Source organism: Pelobates fuscus, chromosome 9, assembly GCF_036172605.1.
Source record: "Pelobates fuscus isolate aPelFus1 chromosome 9, aPelFus1.pri, whole genome shotgun sequence".
NCBI lineage: Eukaryota > Metazoa > Chordata > Amphibia > Anura > Pelobatidae > Pelobates > Pelobates fuscus.
Window position 1 is genome coordinate 104,429,605 of NC_086325.1, and position 20,076 is coordinate 104,449,680.

Genomic DNA, 20,076 nt, shown 5'->3' on the forward strand with positions numbered 1-20,076 from the left:
TTGCTTGGATATCTATGCTATTTTGGAGACAACATGTCATCTGAATAATATATTATGCCTGCTTGAACCCTCATGCGCATTAGACCCCGCTTATCGTGGGACAGAGGTGGAGGTGGAGTTGGGAGCTGGGATCAGGTAAGTAAAGGGTTTTTACCCTTTATTTACCGGGGAGGGGGAGGCACAGGGATCGGTAGTGCCAGGAATACAGTTTTGTATTCCTGGCACTACAGCATCCCTTTAAGCACGAACACTATGGCCTAGCTTTTAATTGTGCTCGGGCTGAGAGACACTATATTGCTTAGAATATCTGCAGTCTATGTATAATTCTCCCTGTGCCCAGCTCTAATGTACCCTCATTAATTTCCAATTAGTATTGGAAATTACAAGCTTTCCATTTTAATGTATAGTCTCTGTCACACCTCAACTCATTCCCATATCCACTCCAGTCCCCAAACAGTAATATCCCTTAAAATTGCTGGATGACAGGGCACACAAAACCTACTCTACTGATTTGTCTCTTACATTAGGGCTCTGATACCCTTTAAATTACTGGAATTGTAGTAATAGTTTAGTCAGAATGTTACTTTCTATGGCCTTGTGTTTCAGTGATATGTTGGCCCCCTCTATAGGTGACTTAACATTTTGTATTCATCATGTTATAATAAAATAATTTTCAATATATTTAATGTCTATGACTTAAATCTAAGCTGTCCTTAGGTAATCCGCCGCATTAAAAAACACAATTCGCCCGAGGGTCGCATGCAAAGATACATTCCTTACATACCTTATTATAGTATTTGTTAGTAAAGAGCATTACATTTTTTTATGAATACATACTTAATAAAAAATAACTGACTTGTAACTTATACACACTGACTCATATACACCCATACACACACAGATAACACATATACACAGATGACACAAACATAAATATCAAATATATACACACAGATAACACTTACACACGTACACAGTGGTGTATCCTGGTTTTGTGCTGCCCTAGGCAGGACAAAACTCAGGCGCCCCTTTCCCCCACCCCACCCCCCCCCCCCCGCGACACCCCCACCCAACCCTTCCCCCCCCCCGTCCCGCCTTCTAAATACACACACAAATTCACTGACAGATACGCATACACTAGCTAGCAGACACACACACACACAGTCAGACACACACACTGACTAGCAGACACACACACTCACTAGCAGACACACACACTCACTGTCAGACACACACACTCTCTGTCAGACACAGACACTCTCATATATATAATATATAATATAATATATAATATAATATATAATATAATAATATATAATATATAATATAATATAATAATATATTATATATAATATAATAATATATAGTATAATATATAATATATAATATAATATAATAATATATAATATATAATATAATAATATATAATATAAAATAATATATATAATATAATAATATATAATATATATATAATATAATAATATATAATATATAATATATATATATAATATAATAATATTTAATATATATATAATATAATAATATTTAATATATATATAATATATAATTAATTTAACCTACCCCCCAGCCTCCTTACCTTTGGGAATGCTGGGGGGAGGTCTCTTTCTCCCTGGTGGTCCAGTGGCTGCCGGTCGGGCTGATGGGCTAGGCGGGCGGCTGGCGAGGGAGCTCTTCCTCTGAGCGCTCTGCTCAGCTCCCTCGCGCGCCGCACAGTGAGGCTGGGAGGCGGAGCCGGAATATGACATCATATTCCGGCTCCCAGCCTCATTGTGCGGCGCGCGAGGGAGCTGAGCAGAGCGCTCAGAGGAAGAGCTCCCTCGCCAGCCGCCCGCCTAGCCCATCAGCCCGACCGGCAGCCCAGTTAGCCGCAAGACTAACAAGGTATTTGCCCCAGGCATTTGGGGGCGGCGTTTTTTGCCGCCCCCTGGAAAATGCCGCCCAAGGCAAATGCCTTGTTTGCCTTGCGGCTAATACGCCCCTGCACGTACACACACACACACATAGACATAAACATGCACTCTGGGGTCCAGTGGCATCTGACTGAGTCTTATAGGAGTCAGGTCCAGACTCCAGGCTCTCCTCGTCTAAGGATCTCCCCTCTCTCGCTCTACCATGCGGCTCATTGGTAAGCTGGGAGGAGGTGACTTGTACACACTTCGTAGCAGCACTGTGGCTTTGTGCAAAGATGGGGCCAACACCCTCAGGCGGGCCGCATAATATCCCACAGTGGGAAGGATGCGAGCCATGTTTTTGACAGCAATCACTTAAATGACTCCCTTGGCTGCAGTTGACACGCACTTTTTAATGCATTATAAAGATAATGATATTCAAATGTAAAAACTGTACTTACCATTGAATTGCTTGCATTTGTATTTGCTGCAATGAGCTGTGTTCAGGCCATGTATATGGATTTATGAGGTTTATAGAAACAAATCAATTTAACTTCTGAAAATACATTTTCTGGTGTATAAACTTTTTGGGGCAAATGCTATCTGGTACTCTGCTGCCATAATGCAACCTACTTCTACATATTAACAATATTTCAAATAACAACTATCTCCTTGTAGACAGAGCTATGAGATTGCAAATTCGGATAAAAGGTTCAGCCCTGGACATGAAATACAGGTAACGGTACTGGTTGATGTTGTATATTAATACCAGTTTCATAGTCTTTTTCCTACAAATGTAATGTTTCACAAACATCAGAGAGTTTTGGGCAAAGGCAAAACAATACAAATAAGACTCCTATGGAAAATCTCACAGAATAGCTATCAGTGAGACCTAATTGAGGAATTGTGTGATGCTTATGATTACAGCTGCATTCTGACTGATATAAGGGGTTTTCTATTTTGCAAGCTTATTCTGTGCCAAGCACTTTCGCGGCTCAAATAGATTATTTTTATTGCACTGTGTTTTTTTATCTTTCTTGTCATTTTGTGATTCATTTTTTATTTTCAAATATGTGACGGTCAGATTCTACCTCAGTCCGGTAGAAGATGTATGAATGTGGCAGAGGAATCTAGTGCTCTGTGAAAGTAGGGGTCAGATTTTCAGGATTTACACATACTTATGTGTAAAAGCCTTATCCTTGCATCACGTGCTGCAAGGATTCTTATAATATTTAAATTTTATTTAATTCTTAAGAAAGGAAGATAAAAGAGGACATACAGAGATGTAATAGAGGCCCCACTTACCACCCTTCCTTGCTCCCCCTAAGTAATACACTTGTGTGGAATGTGTGTTGTGGCTGAGTGTCATTGGCTGAGTGTGGGGGATGGCTGAGTGTGATTCTGTGTGGGACTTGGCTGAGCCTGATTATATTGGTTTGCTGAGTGTGATATGTACTGCATGTGTGGAGTTGGTGGAGTGTGATTTGTATATGGAGTCAGGGCCGTCTTTAACGCGGGGCAAACGGGGCAGCTGCCCCCAGCCCTTTCACTTCTAGGGGGCCCAAGGCAGCTGTCACATGGGTCCCGCTGCCCTCGACAACTTCCCCCCCCCATGGGCTCCCTGGTGCATCCTGGGGACACACACACACTAAGGAGGTCCACCGGGGGGGCCCATGCACTAAGGGCCACCCGGTGGGCGCTTGTAAGCAGGGGCCCTGTCGCGCACTCTGACCCTTTAACAGCATGGGCCACTTGGCTTTTGGCAGTGAGTCCCTTCCTCCCAGAGAGAGCCGCGCGGGAGAGACCACACCAGGGAAGCAGAGGGGGAGGAGGGGACTGGTCTTGGGCAACCCCCAACAGCCTCAGCCACCACTCTGGACAGGGAAACAATCCTTCAAGGTAGAAAACAAGGGAGTAGATTTAAAAGTGTGAGTGTGTCTCAGTATGTCTGACAGTGTATGTGTGTGTCAGTAGGTTGTCTGTCCGTATATCTGTCAGTATATGTGTGTGTCAGTATGCCTGTCAGTGTATGTATTTGTGGGTGTGTCAGTATGCCTGTCAGGATGTCTGTCAGTGTCTATCTGTGTGTCAGTATGCCTGTCAGTGTGTTTGTGTCTGGGTGTGTCAGCATGTCTGTCAGTATATGTGTGTGTGTGTGTGTGTGTGTGTCTGTGTATGTGTCAGTATGTTTGTCCATGTATATGTCTGTGTAAGTATTGATGTGAAAGGTGCGATTGCATGCCAGGGAGTGGGGAGTGCCCAGGGGGCCCAAGAAAATGCTAGTGATATTAAAGCCTGCCCTGTATGGAGTTGTGTGGAGTGATTGTCCCTGCTTGGGGTCACTTCAGTAAGCATTGCAATCCTCCATGCCGATGCTAGCATGCTGGCTTCACTACCAGCTGGCTTCACTACCGTGCCTCCCATATTTCCCCAGCAAGGGCCTATAGGGGGCGTAAGATAGTGACAGGGAGCAAGACGACTGCCACTCAATCTATGATATTAGATCCTGTGTTCCACTGGCACACATGTCTAATGTTAAAGATCTCATTGACAGGTCAGGGAGGGACCATGTTTTTAAACAGCTTTAGATTAAAATCTGTACATTTGCTAGAATTACTGTTGGCACAATGTACAATGGAATCTAGTGCTCTTTAATATACATATTTTATATACACTTTAATGTAATACACATTTATTCATAATACATATTACATACATACACATGTATATTTAAATATTGTTTATATGCACACACACACACACGCACACAAATACCGTAAGCAGTGGGCTGCACTCAAAGTCTTTGTTACAAAATTTCCAATTCTTTATTCAGTATCCATAAAGTGATACTATTAACTTCGTGGTAAAAACAGGAGAAATCTATCAACGTTTCAGTTCCTTCCTGTGACTTTTCTCAGGACCACTAATCCTGTAGAATATTGCTAAAAACTTTGTATAGGCTTAACCTAATTAAGAAAAAGTAATAAACACTTACTTTGCTATTTGTTTTGCTGTGCTTCTATGCTATGGGCATCTGGGTGTCTTGCTATATTATTTTATATTTTACCTTATTCTGGGTGCTTGGTCCTCCCCCCTTTTTGTTTCTCTTTTCTAAGGGTCTCAATGAGATTTTGGGCCTTGCTTGGATTTACTCCCTACCCTCCCGCGGGTTCCGCCAGCTCCCAGGCGTTTGTTCCAGTTCCCTCTGGTTCCCGTGACCTACACTTGAAGGGTTCATACCCCGTGCACCTGGGGTGAACCCCCGCTATGTATATGCTAATCTCATCTGCTGAATGGACACAGTTTTCAGCACTTCCGGCTTCACAGAATATCTCCCAGTGCGTTAATTATTGGAAGAGCTCAGGGAAGTTCTCTATCAGAAAATGCAAAATAAAAACCTTGTGGCTATCAGAAGGGGAAAAAATATATAAAATTATATAAATACCCCAAAATAGGAAGTGCGAAGACTCCTCAATGTCTTCAATATCATAAACATAAAACAATAAAAAGCACGACCTAAAAGTACAAAGGGAGACCAATAGTGCAGACAGAAAACTTAAAATACATAAAAAAGGGAACTAAAAATCACAAACATAGAAGTAAATAGGCAGGGTATAGCCGGTCGTCTTTTAGTGCTTCTTCTCTTCTTTTGTGTGAAGATGAATACTTAAAACAAAGCACAAAAACAAAACAGTGTATAGCTGTATGGTATTAAAAAATTGCTTTATTGTATGCACTTACAAAATAATAGTAGTAAAAGGGCTCATCATTCAAATCAAACTCGATGTCTCCCACCAGGAACAGATAAAACCATCAGGATAAGGAGACAAAGTAGATAAGAAGGTCCACGGTAAAGAGTTTCAATAATAAAATAAAGCTTGCCACCCTACGCGTTTCGTCTGAATGACTTCGTCAGGGGCTTGTGGCAACAATACAAATATAATACACACACACATACATTTAAATACCCTGCCAGAAAAAAACTTTAAAAGTCTTGTAACCAATCCTAAACGAGTGTTCCAAGTAGATCCACCTGAAAATAATCTTGTCCATCAGATTCTGTTCTTTTTTCGCGCTTTGAAAAAGCGCTTGCGTCCCAAGCCTCGTTTTTAGATAACACCGGAAGTGGCCGCAAGTCTGTATGTGGAACGCAAATGCGTTCCACTTCTTCCAGAAACGATAACCAATCTGTTTTGGAACGCAAGTGCGTTCCACTCTTTATATCGGAAATGATAGTAACTGGAGCTTCTAAATTGGAACGCATATGCGCTCCAAAAAGGGTGAAAAAAGGTCAATCAAAAAGAAAAAATTATTAGATCGTAAATAAAAAAGTGGATCATATATAGAAGGATAAAACAAGTAAAAAGGAAGGTAATATAAAAACATGAAAAATACTTAAAACAAACATAAAAATCATCATATAATACATCATAATTTTTTTTTTTACAGGAAACATGCCATATCAAAATCAACATTCATACCTTCAGGTTGCATTGTTTTTAAAGTATGAATCCAATAACCTTCTCTCTGTCTTAATTTAAGTACCAAATCACCACCTCTTTCATCCAAAAGCACCTTTTCAATCCCAACACATGAAAAAGCATTGGGATTAAAATGTTGACACCTATTACAATGAATAGGAACTGAGTGGGTTAATAACTTGTTTTTAATATTATTACAGTGCTCTAAAAATCTTTTTTTCACTGGTCTGATTGTCCGTCCAACGTATTGGGTTCCACAACCACATGTTAGGAGATATACCACATGTGTGGAATTACATGTGATGTGTTCCTTGATTTTAAATTTTTTTTTAGTTTTTGAACTACAAAAGTGATACATTTTTTGATTCTTATAATGACAACCTTTGAATGAGCCACATGTATAAAAACCCACATGTTTTTTAACTTCTTGCTTATCTCTATTTCTAAAAGTGCTGGGTGCCAGAACATTTTTTAAACTTTTGCCTGTCCTAAAAATAATCTGTGGAACAGGAGGAAGTTCTGTCTTTAAAAAAATCGTCTTCCAAGAGAAGAGGCCAGTGTTTACTTAATATTTTCTTGATTTTTTTTAGCATGAACATTATATTGAGTATTAAAAGAGAAGGCAAATTTATTGTTAACCAATGGGGCTCTTTTTTCCTTATTAAGTAATAAATCTCCTCTTTTTTTATGATAGGAATGCATCATTTCTTTATTTATAAAATTGTTTGTATAACCCTTTTCTATAAACTTATTTTTTTTAAAAGAAGCCTGGTCTAAAAAAAACTCCCTCATCTGTACAATTGCGCCTAATTCTTGTGAATTGACTCCGTGGAACCCCACGGAGCCAATTAGGATGATGATTACTTTCTATATTAATATAACTATTGGCATCAGTAGGTTTGAAGCAAGTTTTTGTCTTTATCTTAGCATCCTCAATAAAGATTGTAAGATCTAAAAAGTTAATTTCATTATAACTAAAAATCGGAGAGAAGATTAAAAAGAATTGATTGAAATTAATTGAATCAATAAAATCTTTTAAATTACTTTCTGAGCCATTCCATATGAAGAGAATATCGTCTATATACCTTCTCCAGAGTACCAAGTTCGCACCGAAAGAATTATTCCTCCAAATAATTTTTTTTTCCCAATAATCTAAAAAGATATTGTCATAACTCGGCGCGAACTTGGTACCCATAGTTGTTCCCTGTAATTGTAAGAAAAAATCTTAATTAAAAGAAAAAAAACTGTGTGTAAGAATAAAATGAATACGGTCTAACAAAAAAACTACTAAAATTAGATGATATCTCGGAGTCTAAATCCAATGCTGACTTAACCGCAGTAAGCCCTAAATCATGTCGAATAATTGTATACAGTGATGTGACATCTACTGAAACCCAGATAAAATCTTTTTTCCATTCCAGGCACTGTGTCTTTTAGATACGATTTAGCCCCTTGGGCATATTTTTTTTTTTTTTTAATTCTTTATTTTATTAGTGCATAGAATAACAGACACATCTTGTTCACAATGCCACAACAGCATGAATGAGTACACAACATATCGTAGTGTTACAATAGTGAGGCTTTTGGAGGATTCTGCACAATTTTTATATATTATTGTCGTTTAACCGATGAATTAACCTGTTCGGCTTGTTAGGAGAGGCACAAGATTAACTATAAAAACATAAATTAATTAAATTCTCAACAGAGTAATTCCAGATAGGAAGAGGTATTGGAAGTGCTGTTGTCTAGTGATACTATGCCAACAAAGCCTGTTGAATAATTCTTCTGAGCAAGTATTCTGAGACGGGTTACGCTAGGTAGGCATGGGATAGAGCTGCCTAGGTTTATATCTAGGCATCGCTTTACCTAAAGGAACAACGGGAACGTGTCAACCCCTGTTCTGCTTTTTAGTGCATACGGGTTACATTGAGTACTGGCGTAAAGCTTCTTAACTCGGCTGTGGACAGTGCTAGGGATTTAAATATGATGGTGGTCGATCATAGCGAAAATACAATACAGGAATGTATCGCTGTCTGAGTGATTCAGTGTATTCTAGGGCGCTGAGCTCTCTGCGTGCTAATAATGGAGTCAAAAACAGTCCCCAAGAAAACCTTTGATATACAACAGTTCTTCTTGCTAAACCACGAAATACATTTAAACACATCAAAGTGGGTAATGCAGCTATATGTACTGCCGTATGAGGTTGTACGAAACAGAGATAAGTCTGGGCTTGCTACCCTTGGGCATATTTTTGAAGGCGAAAGTCTATAAATTTAGATAATTTCGATGTTAGTGAGTCTACCACACTAATAATCGGCCTACCTGGAGGATGGGTTATTGACTTATGCACTTTGGGCAAAAAATAAAAAGTCGGAATTCTAGGGGCTTCTGAATACAAAAACAAAAAATTATTCTCATCAATAATACCTTCTGCCCTATATTTGAGTAACAATTTGAGCTCACTATTAAAAGTAGCATTGGGGTTGGAGGATAATTTTTTATAAGTGGTAGTTTCACCCAAAAGTCTGTTTGATTCTTTGAGATAATATTATGTAGACATAACCACAGTACCTCCGCCCTTGTCTGCACTTTTAATAACGGTATCCCTATGGTCTTTAAGGGATTTTAATGCTTTATTTTCTTCTTTAGTTAGATTCAAATTTAAAATCTAATTTATTCATATCCTTATTAACCATTTTTAAAAAGGCCTCTATTTGATGTCCTCTTTCATTAGGGAAAAAGTAGATCTCGGTTTAAAAATTGATTTTGGAGAGCCATTTGATTTATAATTCTTGTTACAGAAACCTTCTAACTCTTTCTTTTTAAAAAATCTCTTAATAGACATATTACGTACAAATTTATTAAGATCAATAAATAAATCAAAGGGTTTAGCAGCAATATTTGGAGAAAACTTCAAACCTTTTTTCTAGAATCATGATCTCTCTCAGTGATAAAATTACATCATCAATAAGGCTAATGACTTTATTTCGAGCGGGTCGTCGCTTCGCTTACTCGCCTCCTTTTCCCTGGGGCATTCCACTCCCCCAGGGGGGCAAATCTGTTCGTAAGATCTAATTCGGATACTTTGGGGGAGAAAAATTGATTTATTTGTCCTTTTTTCTTTTGGTTTTGCCCCTTGTCTAAAAAATGATCAATCTCTTCAAAGATCTTTTGTGAGTCTAAATGGATCTTGGAGAGATCCTTCTTTTGTTGGGTTTTTTTTTATTGGAAATTGTTTCTTGTTTATTGTACCTTGAGGTTTAACTAATTTCCATGGACTCTCAACAGGTATATCCTTTCTTGATTTTGTTGGGGATTTGTTCCTAAACGGAACTTTAAGCCCACTCATTTTTCTATAATTGGGACTAAAAGTTATTTTTTCTCCTTTTCTATCTATCCTAAAATTATTATTAAAATTACTGTTATAGCCACCATTATGGTTAAACCTATTTGACTTATTAGTGATAGAATGGAAATTGGAATCTTTATCGTTTTTGTCTCTGACATATATTCTATTTTTTGTTTCTGCTATTTTTTCGTCAATTTTGTTAACTCTTTCTAACAGAAATTTTTCTTTATTTTTAAAAACGTTGTCATCTTTATCTAGGCAGAAATCTTGTTCTAAATTGTCCATGTCAGTAGATAATTTATTCAAATTATCTTTCTCAAAATCAATAATAATTTCCATTAATGTTATAGAGCACTTTTCAAGAGCTGTGTCCCATCTTAGAGCATATGGTGAAAATTCTAAACCATTGGCATGATCTTTCCTCAGTCTTAAACCTCTAGGGATTAGGTTTTCTTTGATATATGCTTCTAAAAATGAAATTTCCCACCATTTTTTTGTTTCTTTAATCGCAATTTTTTCCAGTTTAAATAAATAATCATCAGAATTCACATTTTTGGAGATTGGAACACCTATTTGGCTGGAAAATAGTGAATTAAACCTGGCTTCTCTAGTGGACTTCAGCTCTGAAAACATGCTCCTTTTTGTGCCATAGTAATCACCAGGGTTAATGTGAGGAATATGATATACAAACGGAAAATAGTGGTTTGCACAAAATGCAAAAAAAACCCTTGTGGCTATCAGAAGGGGAAAAAATATATAAAATTATATAAATGCCCCAAAATAGGAAGTGCGAAGACTCCTCAATGTCTTCAATATCATAAACATAAAACAATAAAAAGCACGACCTAAAAGTACAAAGGGAGACCAGTAGTGCAGACAGAAAACTTAAAATACATAAAAAAGGGAACTAAAAAACACTCACAAACATAGAAGTAAAAAGGCAGGGTATAGCCGGTCTTCTTTTAGTGCTTCTTCTCTTCTTAAAACAAAGCACAAAAACAAAACAGTGTATAGCTGTATGGTATTAAAAAATTGCTTTATTGTATGCACTTACAAAATAATAGTAGTAAAAGGGCTCATCATTCAAATCAAACTCGGTGTCTCCCACCAGGAACACTTAAAACGGTCAGGATAAGGAGACAACGTAGATAAGAAGGTCCACGGTAAAGAGTTTCAATAATAAAATAAAGCTTGCCACCCTACGCATTTCGTCTAAATGACTTCGTCAGGGGCTTGTGGAAACAATACAAATATAATAGACACACACATACATTTAAATACCCTGCCAGAAAACACTTCAAAAGTCTTGTAACCAATCCTAAACGAGTGTTCCAAGTAGATCCACCTGAAAATAATCTTGTCCATCAGATTCTGTTCTTTTTTCGCGCTTTGAAAAAGCGCTTGCGTCCCAAGCCTTTCTTCAAACCTACTGATGCCAATAGTTATATTTTGTAAATATATTTTTTTATTGGGTAGTTTTCATATTATGTGATATTATACAGTGCGGACACGCAGGTCCCAATAACAACTTGTCAAGGGTTCAAACGGGTTAGATAATTTGAGAAAGTGGGGTAGTTGAACACGCGAACATATAGTGGTGACGCGCAGGTCACAGTGTAGCGACAGTAGTAGTGACTAGTTGGACTCGCAGGTCCCATGTAACAGACATGTACATTTTTTTTTTTCGTTGTATCCCTTTTTTTTTTTTTTTTTTTTCATAATAAAGCATAACATTAGGTTATAACATAAATAAAACTGGGATTTAGTGGTTTGGCGGTGGTATGTAGTGCTCATTCCAGTGTATCACAGATCCCCATTACAAAGTGCCTCTAAAATTACATCATCAATAAGGCTAATGACTTTATTTCGAGCGGGTCGTCGCTTCGCTTACTCGCCTCCTTTTCCCTGGGGCATTCCACTCCCCCAGGGGGGCAAATCTGTTCGTAAGATCTAATTCGGATACTTTGGGGGAGAAAAATTGATTTATTTGTCCTTTTTTCTTTTGGTTTTGCCCCTTGTCTAAAAAATGATCAATCTCTTCAAAGATCTTTTGTGAGTCTAAATGGATCTTGGAGAGATCCTTCTTTTGTTGGGTTTTTTTTTATTGGAAATTGTTTCTTGTTTATTGTACCTTGAGGTTTAACTAATTTCCATGGACTCTCAACAGGTATATCCTTTCTTGATTTTGTTGGGGATTTGTTCCTAAACGGAACTTTAAGCCCACTCATTTTTCTATAATTGGGACTAAAAGTTATTTTTTCTCCTTTTCTATCTATCCTAAAATTATTATTAAAATTACTGTTATAGCCACCATTATGGTTAAACCTATTTGACTTATTAGTGATAGAATGGAAATTGGAATCTTTATCGTTTTTGTCTCTGACATATATTCTATTTTTTGTTTCTGCTATTTTTTCGTCAATTTTGTTAACTCTTTCTAACAGAAATTTTTCTTTATTTTTAAAAACTTTGTCATCTTTATCTAGGCAGAAATCTTGTTCTAAATTGTCCATGTCAGTAGATAATTTATTCAAATTATCTTTCTCAAAATCAATAATAATTTCCATTAATGTTATAGAGCACTTTTCAAGAGCTGTGTCCCATCTTAGAGCATATGGTGAAAATTCTAAACCATTGGCATGATCTTTCCTCAGTCTTAAACCTCTAGGGATTAGGTTTTCTTTGATATATGCTTCTAAAAATGAAATTTCCCACCATTTTTTTGTTTCTTTAATCGCAATTTTTTCCAGTTTAAATAAATAATCATCAGAATTCACATTTTTGGAGATTGGAACACCTATTTGGCTGGAAAATAGTGAATTAAACCTGGCTTCTCTAGTGGACTTCAGCTCTGAAAACATGCTCCTTTTTGTGCCATAGTAATCACCAGGGTTAATGTGAGGAATATGATATACAAACGGAAAATAGTGGTTTGCACAAAATGCAAAAAAAACCCTTGTGGCTATCAGAAGGGGAAAAAATATATAAAATTATATAAATGCCCCAAAATAGGAAGTGCGAAGACTCCTCAATGTCTTCAATATCATAAACATAAAACAATAAAAAGCACGACCTAAAAGTACAAAGGGAGACCAGTAGTGCAGACAGAAAACTTAAAATACATAAAAAAGGGAACTAAAAAACACTCACAAACATAGAAGTAAAAAGGCAGGGTATAGCCGGTCTTCTTTTAGTGCTTCTTCTCTTCTTAAAACAAAGCACAAAAACAAAACAGTGTATAGCTGTATGGTATTAAAAAATTGCTTTATTGTATGCACTTACAAAATAATAGTAGTAAAAGGGCTCATCATTCAAATCAAACTCGGTGTCTCCCACCAGGAACACTTAAAACGGTCAGGATAAGGAGACAACGTAGATAAGAAGGTCCACGGTAAAGAGTTTCAATAATAAAATAAAGCTTGCCACCCTACGCATTTCGTCTAAATGACTTCGTCAGGGGCTTGTGGAAACAATACAAATATAATAGACACACACATACATTTAAATACCCTGCCAGAAAACACTTCAAAAGTCTTGTAACCAATCCTAAACGAGTGTTCCAAGTAGATCCACCTGAAAATAATCTTGTCCATCAGATTCTGTTCTTTTTTCGCGCTTTGAAAAAGCGCTTGCGTCCCAAGCCTTTCTTCAAACCTACTGATGCCAATAGTTATATTTTGTAAATATATTTTTTTATTGGGTAGTTTTCATATTATGTGATATTATACAGTGCGGACACGCAGGTCCCAATAACAACTTGTCAAGGGTTCAAACGGGTTAGATAATTTGAGAAAGTGGGGTAGTTGAACACGCGAACATATAGTGGTGACGCGCAGGTCACAGTGTAGCGACAGTAGTAGTGACTAGTTGGACTCGCAGGTCCCATGTAACAGACATGTACATTTTTTTTTTTCGTTGTATCCCTTTTTTTTTTTTTTTTTTTTTCATAATAAAGCATAACATTAGGTTATAACATAAATAAAACTGGGATTTAGTGGTTTGGCGGTGGTATGTAGTGCTCATTCCAGTGTATCACAGATCCCCATTACAAAGTGCCTCTAATAACTTCTAGTAATTTTCGCTTCTGATAAAGGTAATGTTGCAACGGTATGGTAACTAGTTAAACTGTACTCACTAGGAGTTTTTGAGTGTGAGCGATCAAATCAGATCGTATTTCACAGTGGGGGGGGGGTGGGGGGGGGAGGGAGGGGGGGCGGGGGGGGAGGGGGGGGTTAGGTGGTTTGTCGGGCGATGGTTAGCGGCGGTTATCATGTATCTAAGGGAGTGGGAGTGGTCTCCTATGTATATATTGTTGGGGTGTGGGCAACCGCGCCTGTTCCGTGGCATTGTCAGGTTGGGCGTAATGGGGGTTATAGTGTAACAACCTGGTATCGCCCTCTGATAATGCCCGTGTGTACGGTGAGGTTTGGTCGGTGTGTGTGTGTGGTTGCTTGTGTGTGTTAGATCGGAGAGGGTGTGGGGGGAGGGGGTGTGAGGTGAGGGTGGGAGGGGGGGGGGGTAAGAGGGTGGGAGGGGGGGGGGGAGGATGTTGCCAAATCCCCCCAGGGTGTGTCCAAGCCCCCCTCCATGTCTCTCGACCCATTTCCCCTCAGTGGGTACGATCATCCCTGTCGCCGTTTAGGCCGTGTATAGTATCCAGGGTGTCCAGCATGTAATGTGTTTTTCATATCTCCCCTGTAGTTCCGCGATTTTGGCTTCTGCTGTCCTAATGTCTTCCACCTTTCGCTTCCAGTGTTCCAGTGTGGGTGGAGTCACCGACTTCCAGTGTAGAGGGATGAGAGTCTTGGCCGCGTTGAGCAAGTGTCTTAAGATTGATCTCCTGTAGGCCGGCACTGGGAGTTCCGTGTGGTGTAGGAGTGCTGCCTCCATAGTCAGCTGTGTTGGCTCGTCCAGGATCTCTTTTATTTCGTGCTCAACACTGGTCCAGAACGGTTTGATCTTAGCGCAGTCCCACCATATGTGCTTTTGTGTTGTAGAAGCAGTATTTTTTCCCATTGTTCGGTTGTGAACGTAGTCCCTGTCCAGTCTTCCCATTGCCGTTTGTAGAGAGAGTTGTGGGTTCGATGTCCCGTTACTAGTTTTTGGTACATGGTTGACACCCTACTGTCCGTTTCTGGTGTCTGCGTGCAGAGACTCTCGAACCAAGTTAGGTCCCTGTGTAGTGATCCTCTGCGCGGCATGTTGTGGTAATAGTGTGTGAGTTGGGCGTAGTGGAAGTGGTGCATAAGTGTTGGTGGGCCCGCCGTCGCAATGTCCCTGAGCTGGCGTATTCCCGAATTATGAAGGACCGCGTGAATTGGGATATATCCGGCTTGATCGGCCATCGGCCAGGCACTTGGTGGCAGGTTGTCTCCTAAGTTTGGGTTGTACGTGATTGGTATGAGGGGGCTAGGTTTGGGTGAGATGTGTTTGTCCTTCCTCAGGGTGGTCCAGTGTTTTAGGGTGTGCGCGATAGGCGAGTCGGCTTCCAGGACCGTTTGTGCTTCTGCGTCCTTGTGCCAGACCAGCGTGTGTAGTTGTTTGTCCACCGTTTCCCTCCATAGTGTCACCCATCTTTTGTGTGGTGAGTCTGTGTGTAGTTCCTTGATCCTCTGTAGGATTGTTGCCTGATGATATTTTCTGATATCTGGTAGTGCCAATCCGCCCCAGGTCCTGGGGAGGCAGAGTTTGTCATAGCTGACTCTCGCTCTTTCTCCCCGCCATACGTATCGGATGAGCGCTGTTTTTATGGTTGCGAAAAATGTTTGCGGGACTGTCTGCGGGGTCGTCTGAAGTACGTACAGTATCCGCGGGAGGACGTTCATTTTTATGACTGCGATCCTCCCTAGCCAGGATATGTGGGGATAGTTCCATCGTTTAAGGTCCGCTAGGATGTTAGCCAGGAGCGGGGCGTGGTTATGGGTATAGACCTCTTTAGTCGCGTCTGGTATCCACAGTCCGAGGTATCTCATTTTGTCCTTACACCAGTGGAAAGGAAACCTGCTAATTATTTTGTCGCAATCTGCTTTCGGGGTCGTGACGTTCAGGATGTCGCATTTGGGGAGGTTTAGTTTGAGTCCAGATAGCCTGCCGTACCTGTCGAACTCGGTCATGAGCTTGGGGAGTGTGTCTACTGGATTATCAAGGAAGAAGAGCATATCATCCGCATATGCGGCTACTTTATGTTCGCTCGTTTTGTACCGGAAGCCCATGATCTGTTCATTTCTCCTTATATACTCCAGCAGTGGTTCCAGGGTGAGTGCGAATATCAGGGGTGACAGTGGACAGCCCTGCCTCGTGCCGTTTCTAATGTTAAAGCTTTCGGACAGTGCCCCGTTAACCCTGATTCGAGCTGTAGGTTGACTGTAGAGTGCCGAGATCCATGTGAGCATGCCCGGACCCAGTCCCGTCCTTCGTAGGGTTTCTGCCATGAAGTCCCAGTCGACTCTATCGAATGCCTTCTCGGCATCCGTGGAAAGCAGTAACAGTTTGGTTGACGAGTGCTTGGCTAGGTGTTGGATGGTAAACAGTCGTAATGTACTGTCCCGAGCCTCCCGTCCCGGAATGAATCCTGTTTGGTCGGGGTGTACTAGTCTGGGCATGTGAGGATGGATCCTCATCGCTAGAATCTTGGAGAATAATTTAATGTCCGTGTTAAGGAGAGAAATCGGGCGGTAGTTCCCTACCTGCTCAGTATCCTTGCCCGGTTTGGGGATCACTGTTATGGTTGCCGCCAGAGCCTCTCTATGAAAGGTGTGTCCGTCTTTTATCCCGTTGAGAGCCTCAGTGAGGTGCGGTATTAGAATGTGTCCATACTGTTTGAGGTATTCCACTGGGTAGCCATCAGGGCCTGGAGCTTTCCCGGATTTGGTCGACTTCAGGGCTCGGCGTACCTCCTCCTCCGTGATGGGGGCATCCAGATCTTCAGCTTCTAATGGTGTTAAAGTGTCTCGAGGCAGGTTGTTGAGGTAGTTCCTGATATCGGTCCGTCGTGCGGCTATATTCGGTTCGGTGTCTCCTTCGCGGACGTTATATAGACCTGTGTAGAATCGCTTGAAAGTATCAGCTATTTCTTCCGGGAATTGTGTCGATGTTCCCAGTGCAGTTCGTAGGGTGTGTACTTGCGCTCTCCCTTGCGCACCCCTGAGCATTCGGGCGAGCAGCTTGCCTCCCTTGTTGGCATGTAGGTAGAAAAACGCCCTTGAGCATCTTACAGTTCTGGCGTATCTGGAGGTGAGGAGATCCGTTAATTGTTTCCGAGCGGTTATTAGGTCCCTATAGGTCTGTATCTGTTGATCTCGTTTGTGCGTTAGTTCTAGATCAGAGATCCTCTGCGTGAGGTCCCTGAGTTGCGCAGAGGCTTCTGTCTTCCGTCGGGATGCCATCTGAATGAGGTGTCCCCTCATGACACTCTTGTGGGCTTCCCAGAGCGTCATGGCGGACATTCCCTCAGTGTTGTTTTCGGCGAAGTACTGATTGAGGTGTTCCGCGATCTGAGCCTTCGAGGTAGCGTCCAGGAGCAGGGAGTCATTCATTCTCCAGGAGGTCCTGCTCGGCCTGAATAGGGGTGATGTGATATCTATCTGTACCGCACTGTGGTCTGACCACGGCGTGGTGAGGATGTCTGCTTTCCGTAGATGGGTCAGCCCTTCTTGTTGTAAGAATAGGTAGTCGATTCGGGTATAACGTCGATGTAATGTGGAATAATAGGTGTAGTCCCTGGTATCGGGTTTCAGGGCTCTCCACGCGTCTATCAGGCGCAAGTCTCTGAGCGCTTTTCGTATCGTCCGAATCGCCGAGTCTGGGACACTGCTGCTACCTGTGGAGGTATCTATCCGAGGGTCCAATGGTATATTGAGGTCACCCCCAAATATTAGGGTGCCTTCAGTGAAACGCGACAGTCTGGTCAGGGTTCGTCTGAGGAAACTGGCCTGCCCGGAGTTCGGTGCATAGGCGGTGACGAACGTATATGTTTTGCGCGCTATCTCCCCTTTAATGAAGAGGTATCTGCCTCCAGCGTCTGACAGCATATCCATGGGAGTAAATTGGAGGTGGGCCGCTAGGAGGATTGCCGTTCCAGCTTTGCGTGCGGTCGGATGGTTGCTGAAGTAATTGTGTACATAGTGGGTATCTTTTAACAGCTTGTTCGTTTCGGGTTTGAGATGCGTTTCCTGCAGCAGTGCGACTGACACATGCTGTCGCCTGAGGCTACGTAGAAGGTGGGACCTTCGTTCTGGAGCATTGAGGCCCCTACAGTTTTGCGAGCGGACCACCAGGGGGGACGGCGTATAAGCCATTTATGCGTTTCCAGGTGTGGAGTTCCAGGTGTAGCTCGCCGGTTCCGCAGGGGTGGCGTACACTTCTCTGGTCGGCGTACCCGGGCACACTCGGGGGGAGAGGAAGCTCCTGGAGAGGAAAATAAGGGGGGGGGGTCAGAGGGGTACAGGCAGGAGGTGAAGGGGGGGGGGTATGTAGTTGAGGTTAGTGTTGCTGATGAGTGTTTGGTTGTGTGTGATGTGTCGCGTTTGAAGTAATGTGTGGGTGCGAGTGTGTGTGGAGCTGACGTTACCAGGTGCTCTGTTGTGTCGGCAGTAGGGCATGTGGGGGAGGGGGGGGGGGTCCGGTCCGGTAGGGGTATGGTGTCACCCCAGTGCGGGGTGTCTCCGTGTATCTGGGGAGATAAACAATGCCGTACCGCCGGGTATCTTGCCCAGCAAGGCTTCGGCAGGGGTCTCCCAGTGGGTAGTCTACACGGGTATCAGGTTGGAGGTGGCTCGTGCCTGTTGGAGTGGTCGTCCACCGTTATGTCTGGTGGTGTAACGTGAGGTGAATCGGTCTTTGTCTCGGGAGTCAACGGTCCCGCGGTGGTTGTAGCGGTGTGGGTGCACAGTGCTATGTCTTACGGGTGTGTTAGGTATGTGGCCCGAATAGGGATGTAGTTAACTTAGGTTTAATTAAGGGGGGGTGCCCCTGTTCGCAGGCGTCCGACGGCTGGAGTATCAGCCCGTTCCGTGTTATCTTGCCATGTCCCCTCCCGTCGCCCGTCTGTCATTGAAATCGTGAGGTCTCGGGAGTCGTCTACAGCCGGTGGGGGGCGGCATACGCACAGTTTGCACCGGATCCGCCGGCGGAGGAGGGAGAGGAGGAGGGGGGGGGGCAGGGGAGGAGGAGGGGAGAGGGAGGGAGGAGGAGGAGGGGGGGGGGAGAAAGTCCCGCGAGGTCTGACCTCTTGGTGAGCAAGCGAATCTGTAAACAACATTAAGTAACCACAATATCTACGATTCCAATCATATCTTATAACTCTGCTGGCTAAATAGTACCTAGCGCATTTACATTTCTAACAGTATCACATTGACCCACACAACGTATCTCCCCCCCAACCCATCCCCCCCCACCAGTCCACCCGCGGGACGGCGGTCCATCTCAGGGAGCCCTATCGACATCCCCAGCCGCCGACCCCCCCACCAACCCCACCCCCACCCCCCCACACCACCCACCAGCGCCAGCCCCGGCAGTAGTACATTACCAGCATATCCCCCCCCCATCAACCAGCGTTCAGAGTGTTACAGTCAGTAGCCTCAGTTATGCAGTGTTTGAGTTCAGACCCGCGGGGGGTTCTACGGTGTACCCTCTTATGCCATTAGGGCTTCAGCGTTGTCCCCGTCCCACACCCCTCCCAATCATCGGTGGCTTCCCCGGTTATAGTTGTCGGCCAACGTTCCAGGTGGTGGTGGTAGGGCCTCTGTCCGTGAGCAGAAAGGGGGGGGGGGGCTATAGGGCATCTCGGGAGCATAGGCCTACGTGGCAGGGTGAGTCCCAGGGCGTGAGTGATAGTCAGTGGGGAAATATCAGTACAGAAATATCAGTCTAAGTCTGAGTGCATCATGTACTTATCTTTGGGGTCATCGAGGCGGATCGTCGTCGGTATCAGTCAACGGAAGGGTCCATGGCTCTGTAGGTATAGGCTGGGCGGACTGAGTCGTGTCCTAGGGCCTAGTTATCCTCAGGCGGTGCAGGGTTTTGGTGTCTTCGGGCCTGTCGTCCGTGTGGCGAGTCTTCTCTGCGGCGCCTCTGTGCTCTCTGTGCCTGTATGTTGGGGCTGCGGCCCAAGGGGCTCAGGACCCAGTCTTCTACTTCGGTGTGGGGTAGTCCCAGTGCTTGTAAAAATGCGGGTACTTCGTCCGGCCAGTGGAGGGATTTCCATGCGTTCTCATGTCTGACATTTAGGGAGAAGGGGAAACCCCATTTGTAGGGTATATTGCGGCTTCGTAGTAGCTGTGTCACTGGCCTCAGGGCTCTGCGGGCCTCTAGAGTGAGGGGTGATAAATCTTGGAAT

The 20,076-nt window shown here is 42.7% G+C and overlaps 1 protein-coding gene across 1 annotated transcript in view; it reads left to right on the forward strand.

The window, feature by feature from the left end:
• The window catches only part of TEX11 (testis expressed 11), a 270,524-nt gene that overhangs the window by 96,125 nt on the left and 154,323 nt on the right, over positions 1-20,076 (forward strand). The window contains exon 10 of the mRNA XM_063433451.1: positions 2,589-2,646. Within this exon, the coding sequence (XP_063289521.1) occupies positions 2,589-2,646 (58 nt within the window). The remainder of the gene's footprint in view (positions 1-2,588; positions 2,647-20,076) is intronic.